This window comes from Atta colombica, unplaced genomic scaffold, assembly GCF_001594045.1.
Source record: "Atta colombica isolate Treedump-2 unplaced genomic scaffold, Acol1.0 scaffold88, whole genome shotgun sequence".
Lineage (NCBI taxonomy): Eukaryota > Metazoa > Arthropoda > Insecta > Hymenoptera > Formicidae > Atta > Atta colombica.
In genome coordinates, this window is record NW_017259581.1 from 2,108,836 (window position 1) to 2,132,564 (window position 23,729).

The 23,729-nt window shown below is 34.6% G+C and overlaps 1 protein-coding gene across 1 annotated transcript in view; it reads right to left on the reverse strand.

Annotated features, from left to right (window-relative positions):
* The window catches only part of LOC108693064 (serine/threonine-protein kinase NLK), an 87,702-nt gene that overhangs the window by 23,704 nt on the left and 40,269 nt on the right, over window positions 1-23,729 (reverse strand). The window contains exons 2-4 of the mRNA XM_018201735.1: window positions 18,600-18,729; window positions 17,846-17,901; window positions 1,323-1,429 (exon numbers count right to left, since the gene is read on the reverse strand). Coding sequence (XP_018057224.1) covers window positions 1,323-1,429; window positions 17,846-17,901; window positions 18,600-18,729 — 293 coding nt within the window. The remainder of the gene's footprint in view (window positions 1-1,322; window positions 1,430-17,845; window positions 17,902-18,599; window positions 18,730-23,729) is intronic.

The following is a 23,729-nucleotide window of genomic DNA, read 5'->3' on the forward strand; positions in this document are numbered from 1 at the left end:
ATGAGAGAGATGTTTATCTCGCGTTTTTGGATAGCCAAATCGTGCTTGCAGGGAATACAAAGGGACGGCAGTTTTCTAATAAAATTCCGCATCCATGAAATGTAATCACGCGCGTTGTGCCTTTGATTAAAATTACGCTCAACGGTGCAATATGCAACTTCTAACGCATAGAAGAATCTCAAGTTTTTCATATCTCTACAGAGGGAGAATAAAATTGTAAATATTATACTTGTCTTATTGCGTTGGTCCTTCATGTAACATTGTCGCGTTAAATTTTAACAATAATATCACTAACACAATTTTTATAAGAATTCCTGATATGAATATGAATCTTTAAATTTTATGTAATTTTTTTATTGAACAAATCAAATTTCAATCACATGAAAAAATGAGTCGCGAGAGAATAACGTTGCTTTTTTTATGAAAGGAGGAAAATAGTGACGGTAGCGACCAAGAGAAAAAGACAAATGAGAATTACGAAAAGGGCGAATGAACATTTTTCAAGTCCAGAAAGAGACAGAACGATGGAGAAGAGGGGGAAGAAACGAGTAATTCGGCAAGCCAGACAATGTAAGGACGATATAGGAGCGTCGAGATCCCGGGATGATCCCGAGGGATGAATAGAAACGATCCTGTTTATCCCAGTTCTCCCGCCCCCACTACTCCCACTGACATCCAGCCTCCTCCATTCCGCCACCCCCTATCTAACCATCGCCCGACGACGACGCGGCGACGGAGGCAATATGCCGCTCGTGGATTTTTACAACCGCCGACTTTTCCCTCGTCCTTCGCCATTCTCATCTCGTTTCTTGCATCCAACCCCCATATCCTGTTCGCCACCTTTTCTCCTCCTGTTACCTGGTAGACTATCTCGAAATCTCGACCTCAACGATTCCTGAGAGATCGTCAAAAGAGACTGGACCGGCATCTTCGCCGTCCCGAGAGCTCTAACTTCGAACTTTCTCATCCCTTCATACCTTCGTTTTTTTTATAGGTTTTCATTTCCTGACAAGAATACGCGCATTATGTTTTAATCGAGCTGACCTACTAGTTATCCGTCTACATTGCACTTTTTCACTATATTTAATTTAAGATTGACATTAAAAATGCATCATTCTGTATAAAAAATTATAATATAACGTAATAAATATCTATATAAGCACATAAGTATATTGTTACGCTAAAATACGCTGCTGTAAATTTTAAAAGCACATCGTGATATACCTTTGTACTCTTTGGCTTCTTCGTTTTAAAAAATTCCCATCCGTATCACTACACGCGCAATAAAAAGAACGTGATATGTTAAAGCTGCTGTAACTCACCTCGTAGGATCTGATAAAGGAAGACCTTGATGTGGTCCGGGCTGAGATGCTGTGGGCTCACGATGATCTTGTGCAAGTCGCTCTGAAGCAGTTCGGTGATCACGTATCTATTGGCTCATTAAGGAATTTATCGATTATCATAGCTTGTATTATGTTCAGTTATGTCGCACATATACCAGCAATTAACAGGTGATTCTCCTCTCTGTGTCGTTATATCGCAGATACCGTAGAACAGGTTTCTAATCTCACAAGTGATGACTTTATTTAACTCATTTAATAATTTTATTTTTGATACACTAAATGTGAATGTTTTCGATAATGTTACGAACGTAATACGAACGTAAATACGAACGTAGATCTTAAACTTTGGTGAAAGAATTGTAATTTATTTTTGAAAAGCTTAAATATCTATAAATAAATAAAATGAAAATATTCATTTACACGATGTAAATTTTAAATTTAATATTTCAAATAAAATATCAAATTATATGTCTGCGATGTTTTCAGGATATATTAATTGGGACATTAATTAATATATTAAAGCAAATTTAATCGGGTTGTAATTTTATCTCATAGTTAATAATTACTTTATCGATGTTTGTCATGAACATCATGGATAATATTTGTCTTATCATTGTTATTATTGTACATATATTCTCTTCATTGCTGAATGATTTTATATTTCTTTACTACTCGAATAATATTTCACTGTCTATTTAATTGTCGCGGATTAAAATAATAATGATCGGCCGGTCTTCTGAAAAGGAAAAATTTTTATCGAAACAACAGCCACCGAGCGAATAATCCGTCATCGAGTTATTCCGATCCATCAACGTCCAAAGTAAAACTGCAATCGCGCTGTAACGCGGTGTAAAGTAACACGCGTGCGATCGCTTCATCGTGAAATATCCGTGTCACGTGTGCGGTCGAGAGAGTTAATATTTTCGCAGCAGTTGATTTATGACGTATACGAATGCATTTGGCGAATGACCGAGCACCCGATCAGGATAACGTAATAGATAATGAATATCGATATACAGTTCTCGATGGTATCTACTTGTCTGCTGCTGACAGTGATCGAATCGGTCATAATGAATACGATTGTCGATGTCATAATGCCAGGAGACAGAGAGAGTGGATCCATTACACAGAATGGCCAATCGCTACCGGAAGACTTTACTTACAAAATGAACAATATCGGACAAATTAATATCGAGGTTATTTAAAAAAACACATCTACCAAAAGTTAATAGTTGAAATTTAGCGTTTCTTCGATGGTCTCATTAAAAGACTTTTTTTTTTATCCAAGCGAAATTTCACTCTAAAATTTCTTAGCATCAATTTCAATTTTTATTAAATAAAGGTTTTAACATTTGAATTAAATAATTATCTAGTAATGTAACAGAGAGGTAAAAACGTAATCCTGAATCTTTTTGGATTTTTTGAAATCTAAAACAGTAAACAAATTAGGCTAGATAAAAACGACCCAATGTGTCTACGGAGTAGACAAAAATTGCAGAACTTTTTTTTATTTTTATAAGGAATTGTAGAACTATGAAAAGAGAGAATGAGAGAGTGCTGTTTGAACTGCCATTATTTTATTTAATAGAAAGGCACATTAACTTCGCAATCCAAATTTATATGGATCTGTGAAGTTAGAACGAATTCTATTTTTTAAGTCTAGTTCTACAGTTTTCTTAGAAAAATAAACAAGAATTCCGCAGTTCTTCTATATGTGCTTACGAAGAGTTAGTTAATCCTTATCGCAATAGAAATCTTCTTTCTTTCTCTTTCAATATAAAAACTAGCATCATTAAAAAAATTCAAACTAATTTAATTTATTTAAGTGACCTCGCGACTAACGATGTTTGTATTTTATACCGATAATTATTTTCTTCTCAAATGTTAATAAATGTTAATAATCACAGATACAAAACTGAATTATGTTTGTGGTAGCCGAGAATGCCGCGGAAATATCGAAGGAACAAACTTCGAATTGGAAGTGCAATGTCAGGGACAGGACGCGACGTCGTGTGACATAATTCGGTTCCGAAAACTCACTCTCGCGCGAACAAACGCGCAGGAGACGATATTTGAAGGAACGCGAGATAGTCGAGAGACCGAACGAAATAGTATAATGGCGGAATGAGGTCGACCGGGTAGATTGGAATGCAGGTAGAGGCTGCCCTGCCGCGAACCTGTACGCGGTATGCAAGTCGAGAGAGAGAGAGAGAGAGAGAGAGAGAGAGAGAGAGAGGGAGAAAGAGAGAGAGAGAGAGGAAGAAGGAGAGAGGGAAAGGAAAGAAAGAAAGAGAGATTGCGAGAACTCAAACTGGCTTTGAAAGAGAACCTGAAACCAAGATTTGAAACGGTTGTAAATTTTGTGACTTCGTACCTCAATGTCGTAGACACAAGACAAAATTATCCTCGTGCCTTCTGCCACGTCAAATTATCTATTGTCTAAAAGTGAGTATTGAGAGTTGTGCCATTTCTAACAGCGTGCAACCAAGCTGAAGCTCCGATCGATCGCGATCAAAGACTGGAGAGCGAAACACATCGGCCCCTTTGAATTATCAGAAGCTCGACGTTTCGATTTCGCGATGCGAAGTGGGATAGGGTACTGTGGAGTCCATAGTGTTCGTGACGCATAATTACCGTTTGATAATTGAAGCGTCGAGAAGGATACACTGGATATACCGTAACTACAAAAGCTATATAATGACGACGAATATACGAAAAAGAGTAATTTACTTATTTACTTTGACATAGAAACGTTGAAAAGTTTTCGAATTACGAGTAATAGAAGTTGTTTTCATTATAAAATTTTGGCAGTGACTGCCAAAATTTTTTGGCTAATATATAATTTTACGATAATTTTTGTCAATCTGTTTTCTAAGTTAATAAAATTCTTGTTATAATCAACTTAAAAATACGATATTTTAAATATTAGAACATAAGTATTCGATTAGATCTCTTTATTTATTAAGATTTGTTATACAATAAAATACTTAGTCGAAAACTTTTGGCAGTCATTATAAATATATGAGACAAGCCACGGCAAAACGTTGTTAGTGCCAAAATTGTGAAAATGTGTTTTATTCTATGAATAGCTTGCAAGTGTTGTGTTCTACCACATACTATCTGTAAAAAGTGCTGCTACGAGCAAAGAAAAGAGGGTGACGTACAACTCAAAATGTTGTAAATTCATTGTGGAATTGATACTTTTACTTGGACATACACAATGTTTTAGCTTGCATATATTTACTTAGATTTATAATGTTTTAAAATTTTAATAATTTTAACACGATTTTTTAAACGATAAAAATTAAAATAACTTAATTAAAAATGTTTGCAGAGATTGATTGCTCATATCTTTTAGCTATTCCGGTAATTTTACGAGGAATTTTTAAAGTTAGTTTTCAAGAGAATAAGTTTTTTCTTTCTCCTAAAAAATTTAAAAAATGATATATAACATTTTGCTTTTTACGCTTCATATCTGAATGATTAAAAAAAAACACACTTCAAAATTTTATGAAATATAAATTTCGCGATAAAAAATAAAAAGTTATTCCTTATCAGTATCTCTTATTCCTTATCTTCTGTGCATCTTATGATAGAATTATATAATTTGATATAAAATTTCTCATTTAACAAATAAATAACTGTATATTTTTCATGTATAAAAGATCCATTTGTCTAATATGAAGATATTTTATTTAAAGAAATGAAAGACTTTATGCGTGAAAGATTCTAACGTGAGCGTTATCCGAAATCAAATATAAAAAGTTTACAATATATTGCTTATCAGAGCAACTTCATCTAAAGGAACATAAGATTTCGTATCTTTTGCCACGTAAAAAGAAATCCGTATAGCAAGAGACGATTTATCTCGACGAGTGTGCTCCATTTCGAATTGAACTTTGCGTTTACAGGAATACGATATCTCTTCACTACGTCGTAACGTCTCTATTGCTGTTTCAGGACCATGATTGATGGCCGTGCAAGCCTTCCGACACAAACAACCGCGAGATCTCACCAGGAAAATCATGTTATGAATGCTGAGAAGAGTAAATTTCGACTCCTGCTTTCTTTCAAGTCTCTCTCTCTGTCATCGATTAAAACGAAAAAAAAAAAAAAAATATTTTCTCCCTATTGTAATTGTATTCAACGAGTATTCAAGTTCGAATTAAAACATTCTTTGTTATATAGTTAAACATTAGAATAGATAAAAATTAGACAAAATAACTCTAATTTTTCTTTTTTATATAATTCTCACGCGATCCTTTCTCACGATTTTCTTCTTTTAACTAAAAACATAAAAATTTCCCCAACTATCAAGAGTAGAAAAAGATCTTTTTGTGATATCTATGATACATCATAAAGGTGAGAATGCGAGAGACGAGAAACAATAGCCGAAGGCGACTTTGCGCGCCAGATACATTTCCAGAACTTTAGAGATCAGATTAGAAGGGTTGACTTGGGATATTTCTCTCAGGATAGAAATATTTGATGCGTCAATTTCCTCGAAATTCAATACCAATGTCATTGGTGTCTAGAACACTTCCGTGAAGAAAAAAAATAAATTTCAAATTAATAATGAAAAATCTACTGCAAAAAAAATTGACAATGCGATAGAAATGATACGTGTGTAAATATTATTCCACGTAAGGACATATTAAAGTATTGCGACGAATAATAGAAAGTACAAAGAGGTGGATCACGTACGACACTTCCCCCGAAAGCTCTTGTCATTGTCGGCATTGTGCAGTATGCTTAAGGCACCGCCGCACGATTGGCGGATCGATGCGTGCCTGCCTGCTTGCCTGCCTGCCTGCCTGCCTGCCTGCCTGCCTGCCTGCTTGCCTGCCTGCCTGCCTGCCTCCTGGTAGGCACGTCGACCGGTTCCTGGACAAAGCGAGAGTTGCCCCTAGCATCATCTCTCTCCCAGCTCTCTGCTCCGCGCCGCGCCGAACCAGCGAGCGCGAAGGAAATCGAGTATCCTGCCGTTTTCTACCATCTTCCCTTTCCTTCCGTACCCTTCCTATCTCTCTTCCTTCCCTCCTCGTCGTTCTTATCCGATACCGGTCCAAGGAAGAAGAATCTGGAGGACTCTGGATGTGCGAATTCGCTAGGAGTCCTATCTCGCGAATAAGCAGTGAAATTCATGACGTGTTATAAGAGATTATGAGAAGGACGATAGAAATGCGTCTTATCTCTCTACTATAATATTTTTTAATAACAAATTCAAATAATTATAAAAATAAAATCGGAATTTTAGAGTTAATTTTTTTCTTGGCATAAACTTTAGTAGATATTGTGTTATTGATCGAAACCTTACGCTTTCATCTTCGTGTCTGGATTGTAAATTAAAATTCACTATCGAACAAGAATCGAACAGGAGTATCGGATTACATCGGACTCTCGAGTTTTTGCATCTGCCAGGAATGTATACCGGTAATACCCTTTCAGATTATTTACTAAACTGGATGACAAAGAAGTGACTATTCAATGTGACAACGAAGATAAGGATGAGGATGATGAAGACTTAGACTTCGAGGTGTTCGAACAAGGCTGATCCGGCTTGTTTGACCGGTCAACCGAGTTCGAACTCGACTCGCGCGAACGACTTTGGAACTTCTAGAGAGAAAGAGAAAGAACTCTTGCGATGCTGCTCTCTGGCGCTGCTTAAAAAAGGCGCGAACTTAAGCTGCGTCAATTTGAAGAAGAGTTTGCGACATGTTGTGAATGAAAATTTATTTTCAGGATCGGTTTTTCGAATGACTTCATAGAAAATGATAAAAAAAAAATTTTTTTTTAATATAATTAATTTAAAAAATATATATGTAATCTCTAAATAATTAATATTTAATATTTAATTTTAAATTATAAATTAATGTTTAATTTAATTTGAAATTATTTAAAATGAGACTACTTAAATCAATAAATAACTTAAATCAATAAAATTTGGATTATTTTAATTAAAATATGTACTATTATAATTAAAATGTGTTTAATTATAATTAAAAATAGATACTTTTCTGTGTTAACGAAGCAGGTTCATTAAATAATTAATATCTTAAATTGTTTTAAAAGCAAATTTTGCTGTACAATGAAAACTTATAATTTGGATGAGCATCTATACATGTAAACGCATATTATTTATATTCCAAATTCAGGTAGGTAATAATAATTTCTAAGATAATATAATTTTTAACATAATATTTAAAATAATTTTGAGAAAATAATTTTGATTGTTTTGCGCAAACGGGTAGCAGTGAGCGATTAATTATACCTGCGACGTTAACACACTCCGTTTAAAAACTGGGAGAAGCGCATACAAAATAAGTTTCCGCGACTTTTCCTTCCGACTCGTTCCCCGGGGAATCACGTGCTCGCTCTCGATTTTGCATATATTTAAATACTTTCACGATGAATCTCGTCGAGAATCCACAATGCAGACACCCGGTATAAATTTCGAGTCGCGATATATATTTAGCGTGAGCAAAACGCGACGAGAAAAACTGTTTCGCATGTCCCATTCAATTGCCATTTCGTCAGAGTTAGAAACTCACGTCGATTTTCGCGTTAGAATATCTATATTTGAGAAAAGGACGTCGACGATAAATCCCTCGCGATGCGCCGAGCTCAAGGCCTCTAAATTAAAAGTGTCGTTGAAGCCGCAGAATCTCCGCCAGTATACTTGTTTCGTCAGAACATCGATATATATTGGAAATCGAATCGGGACATTTCGCGTAATATCGTAAAAACGCGAACAGATCTAAAGTAACGATTCTCTATATTTCTTTCTATTTTTGACCGAGCAAAACCCGTTCGGGAAATGCGACCAACCTCGTTTTTCGTGAGAGTACATGCTGCAGCGCAAAAGTTGGTCCCTTTGTTTCTAGCAGCACCAGAGATTAAAGTAAAAATACAAAAAATAGGATTTAAATTAAAACGAGATGATAGAAAAATTATTTCGACTGTTTAAGTTTAGTTGTATTCGGAGAAGTCACATTATACTCTAAAGTAGAAATTTTTTTATAGGAAATAATAAACGTCGTTAAAAACTGTTATTCTCTTCGTTTTTTGATAAGTCTCGCTTCTTAATAAAATCTCTAAATTTGTAAAATTAGCTGTTGTGACTTTCTACGTCGGATTATACAATTTTAGCACATAAAATCATCATCTCGTGAAGTTTTCAGTCCATTATATTGGTAAAACGAATTTGCTACTTCTGTAATAATCACGAAATAAGAGCGTTCAGATGAAAAGTAAGAGAAACGAAAAAATACTGTATACTACCTACATCACCGCAGAAAAGTTGAACTTCTTATTTGGTCAGCAAATAACGATTTCTAATTAGCTGATTATTCAGAGCTAATTATCTCTTTCTGTCTTTCTCTCGTTCGTGTAACCGAATTCTATCTAATGATTATACTGGAGATGACAGCTATTCGATAAAATTTTATGTACGTAGCGGGAAAAAGAAAGGGGAAATGGAAAGAAACGAATGGCTGCGAACAAAGGACCCTCAACAGACCGATCAAAAACTTCAAATCGATATCCACAGAGCATGATATTCAATACGCCTCGAAGAAGTGAAAGGAAACTGCGATCAATCTCGGAAATATGAGACGCGATAAACGAACTTTTCGTACCTCAGATCCGGTCAAATTATCGTGAACGTCCTACATTACATTATTCGTTGTTCATTGTTCATTCTTTTACTTTTAACAAGTTCCATTTAACATACTTCATAATTAATGTTAAAAAATGAACGTTATATGGAAAGAATTATTTTGCTGAGTATTTAAAAATGTAATTAGATACAGATTTGAAAATATTATGTTAAACAATCAAAATAATTATGTAGGAAATTCAAGCATGATGCTGCAAATAATTTGGCACTCTATAGCAATTAGCTTGAGCGTCTCCTACATGATTATTTTTATAATCCAATGAAATTATTTTTAGATCTGCATTTAGCAAAATTTTGAAATATTTTAGCAAAATCGGATCGAACGGAAAGTTTCTCTTGATTTCTCTTTATGTCGATTACACCTAAAAGTCGTGTATGAAAAATAATTTCTATTTCATTAGATCGAATAAATTTGGTTCCTGATCTTTAAAATACAATATACATATATAGTCCTCAGCTAGTCCCGACGACGCCTTAAGCATCGTTCACAACATCTGATCACAGATAATCAATAAAGTCCTGCTTTTCTCTTTCTCTCTCTTTCAGCGTCGCGATAGCCTCTCCTACTCGTCGATGGTCGAGATATTCCAGACGAGACGACGAAAAAAGATACGTCAGCAGCCCCGAGCCGTTTATTTAAAAAAAAAATAAATTGTCTGAATCGAGTCGGGAAAAATTTTCTTCAATCCTCTCTTTCCAGCAAGCTCAACTTCCCAAAATGATTCATTTATTAATTTCTCTCTCTTTCCTCTTATCTCTACGGAAATAAATTGAATCAACAAAACTCGATTTGTATCATCGGAATAATTAATAAATGTAATTATATATGAAATTAATGAAAAAGACTGATGTCGTTTTTATTCGCAATATTTGCATACATAGTTTTATCATTTAACATCATGTAGTGCATGTTACAAAGTGCCCTCATTAATAGCACACGTTCTAAATACCGCGCATCGATACTCAAAGGGAATACTCGCGTAAAAAGGGATTATCAAGGGAGAGATAGAAAATTATTCACATCCCATGTTAGATGGAAAAAAACGTCAAAAAGAATGTTGAATATCGCATAAACTTCTAGCGTTTCGCTTAAATTCGGAATTTTCTTTTAATCAAGATTTTTTTTTTTTAATACAGATTTTTTTATATCTTTCTGTAACGTTATAGTCGACTTATGCGCACGCGCAGAATAGATAATTTATATCTAATAAATAACATGTTATATTATCTCAACATTCGAGTTCATCGAGAAATTGAATCTTTTCTCAATATAAATTAAAAATAGAAATTATGCAAAAATAGAAATTTTGAGGACGGATTTCTGTCTCTCTTCCCCACTTTCCAATGTAATTTCCAACACGTCAGAGTAGTCCCTTCTCTTTCGCAAGTGCATAACGGCGTGGGAAACCGCATGTGCCCACGCATATGATTCGCGTTTTTCCGGCAAGGGAAAGAGATAGGAAGACGCCTCCGCGCGCTCCGCCGGATATCCATTCGTTAATAAATAGCATAAACTGATCCCCCGATATCGCAAGGAACAGAAACATTGTCACCTGTCACCGTGCCGTCGAGTTAATTGCACGCAAGCTGAATCTTCGCGTAAGGCGATAATCGACGATGACAGCTGACATCACCGATCACGAATTGACATCGGCAGTCGATAACGTGCGAAACGCACCGAAGACATCCGGTTAATTTGCACGACGTGAACGTCGCGATGTAACGAGACTCGTCACACATAAATTTACAGCAATATTGTTGCAACGTTTGTAATGTTACTGCAATATTGCCGAAACATTGCAATGCTGCTGCAATGTAATGTCGCTGGAATAATCTGTGTTATACGGATCAGTATTCCGGAGTGTTATATAAATATACAATATGTGAACGTCGCGATGTAACGAGACTCCTCACACAACACATAAACTTGCAGGAATATTGTTGTAAAGTTTGCAACGTTACTGTAATATCGCTGGAACAATCTGTATTGTACGGATTAGTATTTCTGAGGTATTATTCAAACTTTATATTTGTCATCGTTCATTTATTTCTACTGAAAAATAACAGAAAATTCGCGTAAAATCTGAGAAATAGAACAATGTTTTTAAAATATGAAGAGAGATAGAGACAGCGAATTTTGTGATTATCGTAAAGAGACAATGTGAGATGCGAGCGGAGCGGAGTTGAGTCTCGTTCGAGCGCGTATCGTTCCCGCCGGAAACTCTTTTTCCACGCCGGAACCTATCCAGGTCGATGAGAGGCGTTTTTCGTTTTCACCCGCAATCGCCTGCTCACTCGCTCGCTCGCTCGCTCATTCGCTCGCCTCCGATTTTCCTCGGCGATTTCCCGCCGCGTATTCTATCGAGCAAAACGTGGGAGGTCGTGGTGCGTGTGCAATGTGATGCAACCGTCGACGCGCATTGGAAACTCGAGACGTCGTGGAATAGCATAAATGCTCAAAACACCGAGCTTCTACAAAATTTCTCAGAAAGATATCAAAGTATACATAGAAGATATATTTAATGTAAAATATAGAGTAGTCTAAGATTTAAATATATATAATCTGAACTTTTTAAGATAATTGAATAACAAAATAGCGAGGATGTAAAGAGTAATATTTTTCTAAAATATCTTTATGATAATTTTGAAGTGCACGCAAAATGTTGAAGAAAAATGTTTTCAAATAAAGCAAAAATTGAACGTTTACATTCACAAGATTTCACGAGATTTTTCATTATAAATATAAATAAATTTGCTTTTAATATGACATTCTTATTTATTATTTATTATTTATTAATGTTATATATTATGTTTTTATTTATATTTTACATCATTAAGTATTAATTTTCACTTTTCTTCCTATATTTCGTTATAGTTTTATAATACAAATTAATATATTTTATATATCTTAAAATCTTTTTCTTTTGCTTTCTTTCAAGTTACAACATACAGATGTTTTTAATTAAACAAGAGATTTGAATTTATCGAAGTAGTAAAATACTTTCCAATATACTAACAAAAAACCACGCAAAGATATTCGCTTGCAGTTAAAATTGTTTCCCGCGAACGTAACATCGATTGAACACGTTAGATACCATGAAAAATGTCGGAACATTAACATAACAACGGCCACGCGCGAGTATAGCGTGTCGTTAATGGATTAAAAAGAGTAGGTGGCTGAATGTAATGGCACAGCTAATATTAATCGTTGAAAAAACGTAGCACTACATTCCCATCCTGTAGAATCGTGAAAGAGGCAAAGAGAGTTTTTATCGTTCAATTGTATTTCATGTAAATCGTGATATACGAGAATAATTGTTTATATAAAAAATTGTTTATATAAAAAAAACATTTTGTTTGTGAAGATACTCAATTTTTTCAATACTAGTTGCCATAATTAAAAAAGGTGATCCAAAATAAATTTTTAAATATTATAAAAATTATTCGATGCAATTATTCAATTATTTCGTTAATCCATTATAGATATTTACATGATAGATATTTACATGATAGATATTTACATTTAATTTATTATTATTAAAAAATGATAAACTCTGTCTTTTTCAATATCTATTAAAAAAAAGTATCTGCGGTATTATTACATTTAAATATTTATAATACTCATACTCAACTACGTTGAATATATGGGTTAAATAATAAATTGATTATATCCCGAAAGATAAAGGCATAAAAATAATAAATGAAAAATAATAAATAATAAATAATATAGATTGCAAATTTATTTTTTTCAAAGGACTGGATGCCGTAACGGAATTTGAAAAAATAACAAATGATGGGTCTTGGATTAATGCGGAAGCGAGAAATGCAATATCGGAAATACGCGTTGATTAATTATTAAGGTCGGCCTTAATAATTACGTGAAAACACGAATCTGGAGATATACGAGAGAGAGTTTCTATGCGTATTTCAGGAAGAGCGAGTTCCTCTGCACACGGACTTGTTGACTCGGAAGACAAAGAGGCCCTGCAAAAGGAGGGATGAAGCGAAATTAGTTTGCGGCCACCGAGAACTTAGATCAAACCGTCAAACTCGAGCTCAACGTAACCAGTCTCGCGTGCAATTAAATCTCCGAGTTCAAACCTGAGGAAAAGCTCAGGTTTTCCCGCGAGCCGAAAGAGTGATGGTGGAATCGTGAGGAAAAGTCACGCTATCGTCAACTCGCGATTCTCTAATTGCAGAGAGAGATCCGATTTTCTTTTTATTCTCAATAGTAACGCGGATATTTGATGACAATCGAGATTAAAGCATTACGTACATCCCACAGCGAAACGAAGCCATTCTTCTTAATTCTTCGTCTGTAATTCGAGTTTTTTGTAACCCAAGCAAAATTTCACTCTCAAATTTCATCCTTATTTTTTTTTGCTCAAATTTCAATTTTTAGTAAAGAAAGGTTTCAATATTTGAATTGAAAAGTATTTTGCCAATGTAACAGAGATGTTGAAAGTAACTCTGAATTTTTCCATATTGTTTGAAAGACTCGTAAAAAACTTGGGTTGGACAAAAAAAAATCTAAATTGTAGACGGAAAGTTAAAATTAACCCTCCACTGGCCAAGTCGGATTTTGAAGATACAGTCGATATTTGTAAAATTCTGATAGATGAATTTAAATCTGTAAAAAATAAGTAAAATCTGACTTTTATAACATAGTAAAAACTCGTTGAAGCTTTCACAAGTATGCAAAAATTTCAGATTCTTATACAGTCCAGATCAATATAAAAATGTACACGCTCAAAAATCTAGATTGATGGAAAATGCAAAATTTCACATGGCTGGAGGAGGATTAAACACTCGGTAGAAATTGTATAAAATTCAAAAGGATTCAATCTCGATATATCCAACGATCTAATCATTGTAATGATCCCACGCTCGTTAAGCACATGTATGACAACGAGCTCGATGAAAGGTAAAATTTTTGCTTATCATATCATTTTTCTCAATGCGATATGGGCGGATGTCGGCGATCGAGAATGTCATGTGCGGGCCTTCTTCTCTTTCGTTCATATCACATTGCGTCGTATACGGTGAAAAAATTACGTTGTTAATGCGTAATCGAACCCACGTTATTCTCCAGCCACATCGATGCAACGGATGCAACCGCCTATGCACCTCTCTTGCGAATGAAATCGATTGCGATCGCTTCGGGCGATTTTACGTCAGAATGTGGGAAATGTAGTTAATTGCGAGAACATCCGGCTTTCAAGCTTCCTCTTGCGCGCATCTAATCAGTGAAAAATGACAGCGTTTATTTAATTGTTTATTGAAGCGACAATTACGTTTCTGATTGAACTAATGTGTTTTTCAGAACGGACGAATTGCATAGCATATATTGAAAAAAAAATACTAAATTTTAATAAATATGTGTTCGAATAGTTCCAAATATATATTTACTAAATGTAAACATATATATTTGTTCGACATAAATACCATTAATTTGATTTAACTACACTGAGAAAAAAATATAGTTAATTTTAATAAATATTTAGTTCAATATTGCCAACTAAACATTTACAGTAAATAAATATTTGTTCAATAAAAAAAAAATAATTGTTAAATCAAATTAACATTTTTTGTATCAAATAAATATATATTTATCTTTTATATTTAACGGCAGTATTCAACTAAATATTTATTAAAATTGACTATATTTTTTTTCAGTGTATTGAATAAATATTTATAAGTTATTGTTTACTTATGTAGTACTATTCAAAGAAATATATAAGACTTAGCAAATATTTTTCAATGTAAGAAAAGAGATCCTCACTATTGCAACAAGATATTTCATTGAAGATAATGACGCGTTAGCAATAATATTAATTGATACAGTTGCGATATTATATAATTTGAGGTAAATTATGCATTTACTGTTACAATACGAATTATTGATGTCAATTAATTTAATACATTACGTTATCATAATATATTAAACGCATACGATTATATTAGTTTGTTTCACGTCGTTACACGTCGTGTGATCCATAATTAAAATTACATCGCAACGATATCGCTGAGTAAGAAGGGACATTATTGCATTCGATCTCATGGAAATTAAGAACGAGCACGTGAATCGGAGTGATGTTGCGGGGGTGATGTTGTAACCGGGCGATATTACGAGGAAGTTATAGTTATCAGTTACATGCGACATTGTAAATGGCAATGCGAGGATGAGCGGCGTACAGTCGGCGACCGCAGCCGCTGCTAATGGCGCACTATCGACGTATCAATGGCGCGCTGCGGCTTACGCATTAATAATACACGTGATTACCATCGAGCGAACTCATCCCGGGCGCGCCATGGCGTATTCATGACGTTCACCGTCCGTCCCGGATGGAAACCGCCTCCACCCGATCTGCAGAAACGGAATTGTCGTCCCGATCAACAATTAAAAACTATAACCCGGAACCGCGAGCGCTATCCTGAATAAGCAACCAGGAATCTGACGAAGAACGCCGGAACGCGATCGCGACCATTCATTTTAAGAAAATGACCCGCGTTCTCGCTATCAATTTTCGCGTGTAATTTCGAGCATTTTTGTCTTTTCTTTTTTCATTTTTCCGTTTTACGCCGTTTTAGTTTTAATACGAGCTGGATTAGGCGCAGTCTAACGAGAAATTTCCATCTCCTGAAGAAGTTTAAAATGAAATAAAAATGATAAGATTAGGATTATATAAGATGCAGGGATGGCAATAACCTTTGTCATCTCTGATAAGAAGTAAGTCATCCCTGATAAAAAGAAATAAAATGTGAAATGATATGACATTTATAGGCGAAGAGACACACACACACACACACACACACACACACACACACACACACACACACACACACACACACACACACACACACACACACACACACACACACATATACACACACATAGGAGATTGATGACAAGGCAATGGCGCAATTGCGATGCAAATGCAATATTAGCTACAGGAGGGTTGGCAACATCACTGATAATCCCTTTCGCTTCTCCCCTCCTCTTTCTCGCAGTTCCATTGGTACTGTGGTCGCCGGCGATTTCTGTGTTCGTGGCTACGCAAGCTAATCGGGAGTCGCTCCTTAATTAGAAATTAGGTGGTCTCATTCGATGCTGGCCCCTTCCCTCGCCCTCTAAAACTCTCTCTGACGTCGGGGAGCCGCTCTGAATTTTTCATGCGGACGAAATTAGAATCGATCGCAGCGGAGACTGCAGAATTAAATCGTAGGAAGGACAATGAGAGGAGAGGAGGTAAAAAGTCAGCGGTGGTCCATCGATGAAGGTTTCGCGCGTGCAATTACGCCTCGATTATTTATTTGTCAGCGCAATTAATGTCGTTCCCGCTGCAAAAAACTGATCGATCTGCGTGACTGTCGTAGTTCGTTTATTAACATTCATTCGTTTGTCTGTTTATTGATGGATTTATGGTATCATTTATTACGTCGGTTATCCACTTGTTTATTCACGGATTTATCTATTTATTTAATTACGTGTACGCATCGATTATCTAGTGACTAGCCAACTCTGGGAGTAACTCTAACCTAGAGTAATCCAATTTATTTTAATTTATTTCATTTATATTTTTTTCTAGCTATTCTTTCTCTTGTCAAATCCAAAGCTCAATAAAAAGTGCATGTGCACGTCTACGAAAAATATTTTATAGATCTTATGAATTATGAAAAACCAGGACAAATTTAAGTAAGTAAAAGAAAATAAAAGAAAAGGAAAAATAAAAAAGGATGATCGCGAGGCATCAACTGGGTAACTTAAACAAGAAAGAAGTCCAGCAGCGTCTTAAGACGCGACAGAGCGCGAACAGGACCTTTCCAGAAAAAGAAGATAGAAAAGGAGGAGGAAGAAAAACATGTGCGTGAGAAAACTGATTTATCGCTCACGCTATGTCGATCGAAATTAACTCAAAAGATCCCGTTCACTTAAGGTCTCATTGATCGATCGATCATGCGACCACGCTGAATGACGCTCGCAGAGTCGAGTAAAGTAATCCCGTAAGAACTTTGTCCTGGCTACTGAAATAACTTCCTGCTTGGCTGTCGACCGGAAAATTATCTCGTAATATCTACTACTTTTACGAAAGACGAGTTTTTTTCATAGAATGATTTTTCGAGAAATACAATTTTCAAGTATTAACGTGATATTTTATTTTAGCGAAAAGCTTCCTTTACGGAAACAATCTTTTTTAATCCTTCATTAATTTTTTCGAAGTCTCATTGATATAAGAAAATAATAAAGAGAGAAAAATAAGAAGATTTTTTTTTTACGTATGGATTAGAAAATAGGATTTTTCCAATAATAATAGTAGAAGATGGAGGAGTTCTATCTTTCTTAAGAATTTTTCTGGAAAGCGACTAGAAGAGAATCGTGTTCGTGATCTGCGCGAGTTTTAATTGCTTGGCGATTAAAAGTTTCCGTGTCGTTCAAGACACTCATTCCGAGAGATCGAGCGTTGCGTGAGAGAGTGACACTTCCACGAGAATCCAGGAAAATCCGCGGAGACTGGAAATACTTCCGAGACGCCCTATCGAAACATCGCAAACACAACGGAGGTTAAAGACAATTCGAAAACTTTAGATTAAAATCGAGAAAATTAATTAGATTCAGATCAAATTAGTTTTACTTCGGGAAATTATCGCATTTGTCTCGATCACAATTCCGAGATTCGAGAAAACCGTGAGAGAACAAGCAAGAAGGACAAAAAAAAAGAAAATACTCGACCTTTGTCGAAAGGAGAATTCACCTGTCCAGAAATCTCAATGCTAAGATTTATCTTCAGTGTGTCCTTGAGTACAAGCGTTTAGAAAAGGATACATCTCTTGGAAGAAGTCCAGATGCGGCGGCTGAAGGATATCCAGCGCGGAAAGGACCTGCAAAAGAGACAGGAAGAGATTGAGTGCCCCGTCCTTTGACTGGCCGAAAGACAGAAAGAGCGCGATTGATCCTGCTTTTCTCATACAAAAAGTAGAATCCAGCAGGCAGAAGACGACTACGAGGAGGAGGACAACACAACCTCGTCCTTGGGGAAATAAAACGCGGAAATTTCCGAGACCCTATCATGCAGTTTATATACGATTCATCTTGAATGTTCGTCCAGGTATTCAATGTAAAAAATATATATGCCAAATAGTATGTTTGTTTACAACGAGATATATAAAACAAAACAGCTATTATTATCACACTTTATTATCACAATAGTAACTGTTAAATAATTTTTATAAAATGTCATAAACAGTAACATTTAAATAACATATATTAAGTTCTTGAATGTTAAAAAGGTTCTATTTAAAAAAATGTTTTAAAAAATTTAATTTTATTATTGTACAATAAAAAAATTTTCAGGAAATTACATACAATTATTATAATAATTATAATGTATAATAAACAATCATTATAAAATGTAAAATATTTGAAAGCTAAATATAGATTCGATATCAACTTCATTTATTATCGATAGAATTACAACTTTTTTTATTTTCATGCTAGTTTCTATCGAAATTTTTCTGTCTTTTTCTATGTTTGTTCATTGATCACATATACACATGTTTGACGCAATAATATTACTCACGTTATCGTGTTTGAAGAAGCAAAGCATTTTCAGCTCCCTGAAGACTCGCTTGCTGCTTACGAGACTTTGAAAGACATTCGGCAGTTTTTTTAAGGCTACTCTCCTACCATCCCTCGGATCCGTGACAGCCCTGGAAATCATAGAAACAACACGAAAATTTATAAATATATTCTTATATCTTGTCAACAATCAATGTAATTACTAAAAATAATATATTTTGACAAGAAAGAAATATGTCAGTAACACAAATAAGCGAAAGAAGTCTTGTTCAAAGTAAATTTTAATGCTCAAAAGTATTTCTATGTAAATTTTATACACACTTATCAGTTTTGTAAATTATTCATTGATTATTGTTTGATTTGAAACGCAATCCTAAATTAAAAAGCTTTAAAAATTGTAATATTATAAATTATTATCAATTTAATAATAGCGATGCTAATAACCCAAGCAAGCAAAACAACAAATCACGATAATATCAAAATGACATAATTTTGACATCATTTTGACGTTATCGTGAACTTATTCTTGGGAATCATCTTGAAATACTGCAAAATATTTATAGCAAAACCTGAATCTTTCTATTATCAGAAAAGAGCATTTTTATTACTATTGAGACATATGATAATATTTATTGTAATAATTATTGCAATAATCAAATTTCAGTAATTATTGTATTACATTTATTAATATCGTTACGTGTTTATACAAGAAAAAAATGATTGAATAGGTATCTTGTTATAATCATTATAGCTAACAAGCACAGTTATTTCAGACAATAAATCACTTTCTTTTTCTTTTGCTTCGTCATATTTACTTCATTTTACTTTCTCTCTTTATTTTTCTACTTTTCACATACATTTATTTATATACAGTCAGCTATTTCATTTATTTACTCTCTAATACGTATAATAAAATATTTTAAACTCATAAAGAATTATATGAAAACACAAAGCGAGAAGAGGAAGAAACTCGAGTTACGTTTAAAGTTAAAGCATTCAGATATCATTATATATTCCAATTATAAATACGATTCGAAATTAAAAGAAAATAAAATGGAAAAAGCATCAATCGATTTCGATATCAATTTAAGAGAAGAGATTCGAGAGAATATACATTGGCAAATAATCAGCTAAATAATGTCCGCAAACTTGCATCGATAATAACCCCGGAAACACAAGCGAACGATGATTTAAACCCCTCTTCCCTTGCATCAGCCTCTCCCAGCCCTAGGCCAGAGATCCCAGAATAATTATTATCCCAGCAATTAGTCCGTTTACGGCTACAGGTTCGATTTCATTGTTGAATGTTGTCGTTACCGCAAAACCGACGATTCCGATTCACGAAATTCGAAGGGAGATGTGTGTGTATGTGTGTGTACACACACACACACACACACACACACACACACGCACGCACGCACACGCACGCACGCACGCACGCACGCACACCTCTCTCTCTCTCTCTCTCTCTCTCTCTCTCTCTCTCTCTCTATATATATATATATAAAAAAAATATATATATATATATATATATAGAAAGCACATCTGATGCTGCCGAAATCCCATTTTCAGTCGTGTGCCATATCATCTGCCCAGACAGATAAAGTAATTCCCCGTTTTTGAAGGGGAAAGAAAAGAGGGCGAGAGTGAAAACGATTCCGCGATTTGCGATGCTCACACTCGCGTATCAATATAGAAAATAGCATACGACATAGATAAATGTAAATACAGATTTAAGTGAAAATATTAATTTCTATAAATAAAAATCGATGTATACAATTACGTTGAATTGATAAAATTTCACAACAAAATAGAAATCAAATAAAGAAATGGAATTGCGGATATTTCTAAATTATAGAGCAATTGGCAATTTTATGATTTATCATTATATATTGCAATAACTACCGTTAATTTTTATATTTTATTATTACTGTTGTATTGTAAATTAATTGTTATATATTGTATTACCGAGATTAATTATTTAGCAGCTGTTTATTTCGAATATTCATGTTTTATATCGGTTTTATATAAGATTTTATATAAGATAGACGAGAATGACAAATCTCTCGTACTAATCAGGTCGAAATCGTTAACTTCATTATGGCACGCTAAATCGATTCGTTCGCACGAGACGGCTGGCTCTCGTGTAGATTTGCACGACACATTTATGGACCGGGACTCGACAAAATAAACGAGGCTGTCGATGAGCGGCCAAAACGGGCCCATTATCTCGAGTGTCGTCTCTTCAAGTCCCATTCACGTATATGTCCGACCGGTCAGATATGTTCGTTGCGCCATCACTATGATTTCGCGCTAGTCGAATCGAAGGAGCAAAAAATAGCGGAAGTTCCGACATTTTTGCAAATTTTTAATTTAGTGAAGAAAATGTAATGTACAAGTAGATAAATATGAATTTATTTGTCTTGAGATTAAATCTTTTATAAAGATATAAAAAAGTTGATACAAAGTTGGTGCAAAGAATAAAATAATACACATCACGTAATAATAATAATAATAATAATAATGATAATGAAGAAAAAAAAAAGAACGCGCGCGCGACTGAGGGGTCGATTATAATTAATATCTTCATTAATGATGTCCTTGTATTACAATTTAATTTATTTATGTACAATGATATTTGCAAAGCATGGAAGTTTGAAAACTCACATAAATATTTCAACATATATTGCCTGTATTAAATATACACAAATAAATTAATTAATTTCTAATTACTTGACGACACTCTAATACAATTTCGATTTTCGTATAAGTCAAGAAAACAATCTACAAATAAAGAATTAAATTCCACAAAAGGAAGATAAAGGTAAAATAATTAATATTTCCATGACACAAAATTTTCAATCAGACAAAAGTTCTCGTATTAACCATCATTGACGCGGGTTTTTTGACGAGCATTTTCGATTCGATTCACCTGCGAAAATTAGCGTTTGAGAACGGTAATTACATCATCGAGCTTCTTCGAATAGCCGGAGGAAAAGAGAGGGAAAGAGAGGGGAGAAAAAAAGAGGTGAACGAGCCGTCGCGAACCGGCGAGAGATTAAGGTCGATCCACGAAGCCAAGCGAGTCACGAACGTAGAAAGGTACGACGACCTTCGAAAAGGGTCAACGCACCCGCTGCCGCGGGAGTGCACTGAACGTAGTAGGCGGAAGTGGAGTCACGAATTTTGGAGCGGAACGACCGTGAAATGATACATTGGGTGGTGAGAGGAGAGCGGGGGCGCAACGCGCCCCCGGGGACCCACTATCGCGGTTTAGACAATGTTTATTCATTCGAAATCCCGACGACCCGACGACGGAGACCGCTTCTATGCGTACGCATACACGCACTCGCCGGTGACTTCGTCACCGGAAACTGAGGGAAAAGGAGGGACAGTATTGCCGAAAAGAGGCAATGTCCGTTTTAAGTAAAAAATAAATTGCTGATAGAGACAAATTTCGAGTGTCGTAATTGTACAAAATATTCGTGAAAGCAAAGTCAATTCACGAGACCGTATTACATCGAAATTATGAATTATGAAACGTTCTGTCTATCACGAATTATTCTAAAAAGAAGATATACTTCAAGAGTAAAAGAATGAACTATTAAAAAAATTAAATCTATTCATGGAAAGAATAATTTTGCTAAAGTATTAAAAAATTTAGCTAGATACAAATCTGAAAATATTTTGTTGGATCATTAAAATAAGAATGCTTAAATATGCTTTGATGCCCCAAAGTTTTAACACATTTGGAATCAGTTTAAGTAATATTTTGCATAATGATTTTAATGATACAAACACAATTATTTTCAGATCTGTATCTTGCTGTAGATTCAACAAACCGTTTCTTCCATACTTAATTAAAGATTAATCTTAGATTGGTGAACATATCTCTTTATATAGATTCATAGTGAGATTTACTCAAAGCATATGCGAATCCAATTTTCTTTACTGTCCCAAACTTGCAGCGATTTCATAAATATATAATGAGCTTTCTTGAGACGTTGATCAGTTTAGCGACCGATAACGAAGTTAACGACCGACAGTTGTGATCTAACTGGGGTGCGCTGGTTTTCGTGTCTCATCACTTCGTCGGCGGATTTCTTCGTTATTTCAAGAAGGTCTTTGTGCGGCGAGGTCGTCGAACGAAATCTCGCGAGTGATTCACCTGTTTGAGAACTTTAAAAAGTGTCATTGTAGCTGGCGGTCTTTTTGTCCGACAGAAACAAATATAGCGAACGATTGTCCGCAATCTTTTGCGAACGTTATCGCGAGCGATAACGTTAATGTAGCCTTTGTCATGAAGTACATGCTTTAATCTTCATGCTATCGTACATATTATTGTAAGAAAAATAACAAGAAAATAAAATCAAAAGCTTTCAGTTTTATGCTTCTGTCGTGAAAGTTTTACAGTGTTACGTTATTTCCCGTTGTTATGCGATTGGATGTATTGAGAAAAAACGCATAAAGCCCAAAACAATTACTCATGCAGCTTGGATATCGGCTCGATATCGGATCGATTTTATTTTACCGGCGATCCCTCTCTCACACCGAACAGATGGAATAGAATCGCAATTTGGTGAGCGATCAAATAAATTAATTTGTCAGAAAGAGGAAGAGGAGCGAAAAAGTTCTCTTTCTAGTCCTCCCGAACCTGAATATTTCATTCCGCGGTGGATTTCATTTGTCGATCGCTTTAATAGCATTATTAACGTAGTTACAAATATCAAGTATAATCATTCATAACACGTTAATGTTTTTTATACTGTTTTTCTGCATCATACGAAAATATCGTACTTTGCAATCCTTAAAAATATACAGTTAGTTTAAAAATCAGGTGAAGACAACGTTAAAATATTTATTCAAAAATATATCTAAAAATATTCTAATATATATTATATTTGCAAAAATGTAAAAAAATGTAAAAAAACGATTTTGCTGAAAAATATTAATAAATATAAAAATTTAGCTAAATGCAAATATTTTGTCAAATCATTAAAATAATGTGAATTTTTAATGACTTATGGAATGGCAAAATTCTTTACAGTATTGCTTATTTGAGCATCCTATATAATTATTTTGATAGATCAATAAAATTATTTTAAGAAAAAATATTATTATATTTATTTTT